Genomic DNA, 5,292 nt, shown 5'->3' with positions numbered 1-5,292 from the left:
ATTCAGGGTTAGATATACAAACGCTGATTGTGCAGGTACCCTTGTTGATGAGGTATGACCCTCTGTCCCCTAGCTTTTTTTTTTTAGTTAGAGTCTCACTCTATCACCCTGGCGGGAGTTCAGTGGCATGATCACAGTCACTGCAGCCTCTACCTGCTGGGCTCAGGTGATCCTTTCACCTCAGTCTTCCAAGTAGCTGGAACTACAGGTGCACAACACAATGCCTGATTAATTTTTTGATTTATTGTAGAGATCAAGTCTCACCAAGACGCTCGGGCTGGTCTCAAATCCATGGACTCAGGCAATCTTCTCACCTTGGCCCCCCAAATTCTGGGATTATACATGTGAGCCATCATGCCCAGCTTTAATGTGAACATTTTCAATTTCTTTACCCTATGTATTTATTATTTTAAATAAACATTTAAATAGATAGCAGAGAATACAATAGAATGCTAGCATGGATTATAGAGGTGGTCAGACATACTTACAATTGTTAATTTTTTACCTCCACTCATATATAATGTATGTATTAAAAGTTATACTATAAAGAAAATTTTTATTTTCAAAGATACATCTAAAGGGATAGATATCTAAATAAACTTACACCAAAGTTTTGAATACTACACTCTGATCACTATAACATTATTCCAATGTCTTCCTTTTTTTTTGTTCTTCAACTTCACTTTTCTAATACTTTCACAGAAAAGAGGGGGGCATGTATGATATTATAGAGTATATAATTGATTTGAGTAAAATATAACAATGAGACCTATAATTCAATTAGCTTCCTAAAGACCACTCACTCTATTTAGCTAAATGCCAGCACATTTCAGACATATACAAAAGAAATAATGATCAAATAAAACAATTTAAAAATTGTAACTTCTGGAGAGTTAGAATAGGAATCCAGTTAAGAAATTAATCTCTCTAAGCTTATAGGACTTTAGACATGTGACTATTTTTTGCCATGTGTCTTATACATCTGATCTGTTGCTGAATAGATCGTCTGGATTCTAGTTAATCAGGTAGATGGACTTATATAGTAAGACATAGTCTCTTTCTTGCACCTCTGTCACTTGTGTTATCAGCATCTTTTCAATTAGGTTCAAACTGTTCTTTATAATTTCTATTGAGCAACAGCAGTTTTCAGAGGGGATTGCAATTAGCTTTGGCATATTCCTGTCTGTACCCTGTAGCATAGTACTCATGGAGGCCCTTCTGCTTGCTTCTCCAGCAAAACAATTCTTACTACTCCAGTGGTTTGTGAACCACAGAAAATCTCCATCCCTGTCACAATGGGATGCAAGCTTGTTTGCTGATGCTGAGTAGAACCTGAGGGGCTAATGGTAAAGTGAAGGAATATTATGTGTAAAAACCTGTCATTACTCTGCCCACTCCACACTTCAGATGATGAGAGTAAAATAATGGGACATACTCACTAACCACAGTTCTCACTTTACTGTGCTTCTCTATTACAGCCTGCAATAACATTTCTACAAAATAGAAAACTGCGGCAACAATCTGGTCACAAGATATGGGTTATATGGATGAATTAATTGTAAGAATTATTACCTTGAACTCTGAGAACATCAATTCTTAATTATAAGATAGAAGTAGCAAAAATTATCATAAATAATACATAAATGTGCATGAAAATAGGATGATTTAATTTGGATAAACATGTGCTGCAACTTTTGCACAGTTATACAAATGTAAGATATTATTTTGTTGTTTTACATTAAATTGCATTTATTACAGTATATTCAGTTTGCTTTGAACATTCCTAACATTTTAAAAAACTCATTTTCTAATTACTGGAAAAGAATCATCAGTCTGACTAGTCACACAGTAAGATGATGGTGACCCTCCACTTCCATTCTTTTCTTTCAAATCCAGGGATTCCAGATCTGAATAATGACTGTTGAGAACAGCACCGTATTTACTGACTTTATATTCTTAGGACTTTCTGGCAGACAGGATGTGCAGCAGGGACTCTTTGTGTTATTCCTCCTGGTTTATGGAATAACTGTGATTGCCAATCTAGGGATGATTCTGCTGATAAAGATGGACCCCAGACTTCACACACCCATGTATTATTTTCTGAGTAATCTGTCTTTCTGTGACGTCTGCTACTCTTCTACTGTCTCTCCAAAAATGTTGAGTGATTTCTTATCTGAGAAAAAGAGGATTCCATATAATTTATGTGCCATTCAGATGTATCTTTTTGGGGCCTTTGCAGATGTGGAATGTCTCATGTTGTCTGTCATGGCTTATGATCGTTACATTGCCATTTGCAATCCACTCCTTTATACAATCGTCATGTCCAGGAAAATCTGTACCAAGCTAGTGGTTATTGTCTATGTTGTAGGCTTAGTGGATTCTGCAGTTCACACATCCTGTACATTTAGATTGTCATTCTGCAATTCTAATGTCATCAATCACTTTTTCTGTGATATCCCACCCTTGCTAGCCCTCTCTTGCTCAGATACCTCCATCAATGAAATAGTGATGTTCACTTTCATTGGCTGTGTTGTGGGATGCAGCATCGTCACTGTTCTCCTTTCCTACAGCTACATCATAGTTACCATTCTTAGGATGAACTCAGCCGAGGGCAGACGCAAAGCCTTCTCTACCTGTGCTTCTCACTTGATAGCTGTGGCCGTATTTCATGGCACACTCCTGTTCATGTATTTCCGACCCACTTCAAGTTACTCAATGGACACAGACAAAATGGCCTCTGTGTTCTACACACTTGTCATACCTGTGTTAAATCCACTGATCTACAGCTTAAGGAATAATGATGTGAAGGGTGCCTTGAAAAAAGCAATAAGCACTAAATTATGTTCTAGATGAAACCGTGATTTCCATTTAAGAATATTGAGTTCTGAGACAAAGTTCATACACTTTGACATAGGTTTTACAACATCCAAGGCATTTTTAATTACTCACCATTGTGCCGAAATTGTGTATAGGGAGCAGGAATTATTAGTCTTAGTATTCCCTCTAAACCACGGAGGGTAGAAATTGGCTTATTTTCTTTTATTACAGAGAAGGTTCTTTTATTCCTCCTTTTTCTTTTCATGAGTATGTCTAAGTGAGATGTCATGGGTTAAAGCAAATGCTATTCCCACAAAAATTCAACGTACCATCGTCAAGTTTCCAGTTTAATAAAAAATGGGATTAATAAATATAGCTGCTCAAACAAAGGGAGTTTTTAAGAATCAAACATAGTCTGGTTTGTGTCCTTCTTATGTATTTGTATCATCCTATAAATGTTCATTATAACACTTAGAAGTAAATAAATAGTAAATAAATAAATATATGCAATAAATTTCTTGCCTTAACCACAACGTTCCATAAAGGAAAGGTCCTTTCCTGTTTTGTTCACCATTCTTTCTGCTTTGTTATTTATAATGTTTGGTCCCAAGGTGCCATTTAAAAATCAATGTCTCCCAAAACTGATGCAAAAAGGAAACTTTGAAAATTTACCACAAGAAGAACTTTTTTCCTTCATTTTATTGCAGTATGTTCACTTTAGATAAAAATCCATCTGCACCTCTTGTTTTTGGCCTAATTACTTGGAATATGTCATCAAGGACAAGTGTCATTTGATATGATAAACATCTTTTCCTTAATCCTCTCTTCCTCATCAGTCTTGTCCCAATATTATCAGGAGATAGGTCCAAGGATCAGAAGCTCCAGATTTTTATCGTGTCTTATCATCTCAGCATCAGTCTGTGGAGTCTTCTTTTGTTCTTACTCCAAAGAGCAGGCATGGTGCTATGAAAAACTGCACAAGTGGAAGTCAGTGGTGAAGTATCTGGACTTTTACAAAGGCTACTAGATAAGGACTTCAGTCTCACCTAATGAGTTCATAGCATTATACTATGCTAATACTGAATGTTAAATGAATTGTTAAAAATTAAAAATCTGATTTAATTGAATAGTGGTAATCTGTAAAGTAGTAAAATGAGTGTTATCAACATAAATCTAAGTTCAGTAAGGGAAAAACACAAATAACAAGTAGTATTTACATTATGATTTCATATACAATATGTATTGCTTATCTGTGTATCTGTGAAATAAACTGAAATCTTATTCTAAACAAAATGTTAATAGTGGTCATCTCTGAGTGGTTGGATGTTAGGTAATTTTATAATATGCTTTAGTAACTTAATTAATTGCATATGTCATTCTCATGGCAATAACTTAGCAATTATAATCTGGTTATTAAAAAAATAACACGACTTTAGGTTCTCAAGAGCATTTATTTTATTTCAGGTTGTTGTTATAAAAGCTATATGGGGGCACACTTCTCTGCTCCTGGGAAGACACAGTAATGATTTATACAAGGTTTTGCATTTAGGTTTTCTTCCATAATTTTATCTATCATTTTAGTCGTACAATGCACTGAGCGTTACTTGCTTCAAAGTATTATAGAAATAAAATTACTCATTAAAAACATTAAAAAATTTGCAGGATATTTGTCTTGTATTACTAATTGAACAGTTTTAAAACAATGATTATTTTACTATCTCTTAAATAATTATTTTCCTATATAATCTCAAGCAACATAGTTGTTGCTCCTATAAAATATATGTATTATCAGGACAGCTCAATCACTGTCTAAACCATTCCTCAGTTCAATATACTTTACTTAAAATCTATCAATAACATACACATATATCTCAAAGTAACTGTATTAATGCTATGTAAAATTGCTTTTCCTGCTCATTTTTACATGTATACATAAGAAAAAAAGATACAATATGTCTTACTTGTTTTACCTTTTTATTTAAAGACACTGATTTAATCATCTTTGCATATTATCAAGTCTTCATGGTTTTGTTTATTTGTTTGCTTACTTGTTTTATTTTCATTTTAAGAACATGATAAAGATAGGAGAAAGTTTAAGGTAAGATTTTGGACTCTGAAGTGAGACAGACATATTCATATCTGTATAAAATCATTGACTTGTTAGCTGTGTGACTAGTCAGTTTACTTAACATTGTTAGGTCTCAGTTTTCTCATCTCTTAACATGGGTTTAATATATACATTCTAAGATTATAGCTATATGTCTATGATTGATATTGGACAAGATAGTTTCTAAGATTATGCTGAGCCACTCAGTATAACCTTCTAATGCTGAAAAAAAAGATGCTATTGTTCATGACATGCCAAGAAGCAAAGTCTCCAGGCTCCACCGTTCGTCTATCTTTCTAGAGTCTGCTCATGTAGTTGGTCAGGTTCTGGTTGCAGATTCTCACATTAGGCCATATTTTAGTTCACTG

At 34.3% G+C, this 5,292-nt stretch overlaps 1 protein-coding gene across 1 annotated transcript; it reads left to right on the top strand.

The window, feature by feature from the left end:
* The first annotated feature begins 1,914 nt into the window (after nucleotides 1-1,914).
* LOC103269598 (olfactory receptor 5W2-like) lies at nucleotides 1,915-2,853 on the top strand. The gene has a single exon (XM_008067162.1). It carries the CDS (start codon nucleotides 1,915-1,917, stop codon nucleotides 2,851-2,853), a length of 939 nt encoding a protein of 312 aa, XP_008065353.1.
* Nucleotides 2,854-5,292: the final 2,439 nt, after the last annotated feature.

Source organism: Carlito syrichta, unplaced genomic scaffold (genome assembly GCF_000164805.1).
Source record: "Carlito syrichta isolate Samal-C Ts95f unplaced genomic scaffold, Tarsius_syrichta-2.0.1 Scaffold309319, whole genome shotgun sequence".
NCBI lineage: Eukaryota > Metazoa > Chordata > Mammalia > Primates > Tarsiidae > Carlito > Carlito syrichta.
The sequence above is the reverse complement of the archived record's forward strand: the minus strand, read 5'-3'. Positions and strand labels throughout refer to the sequence as shown.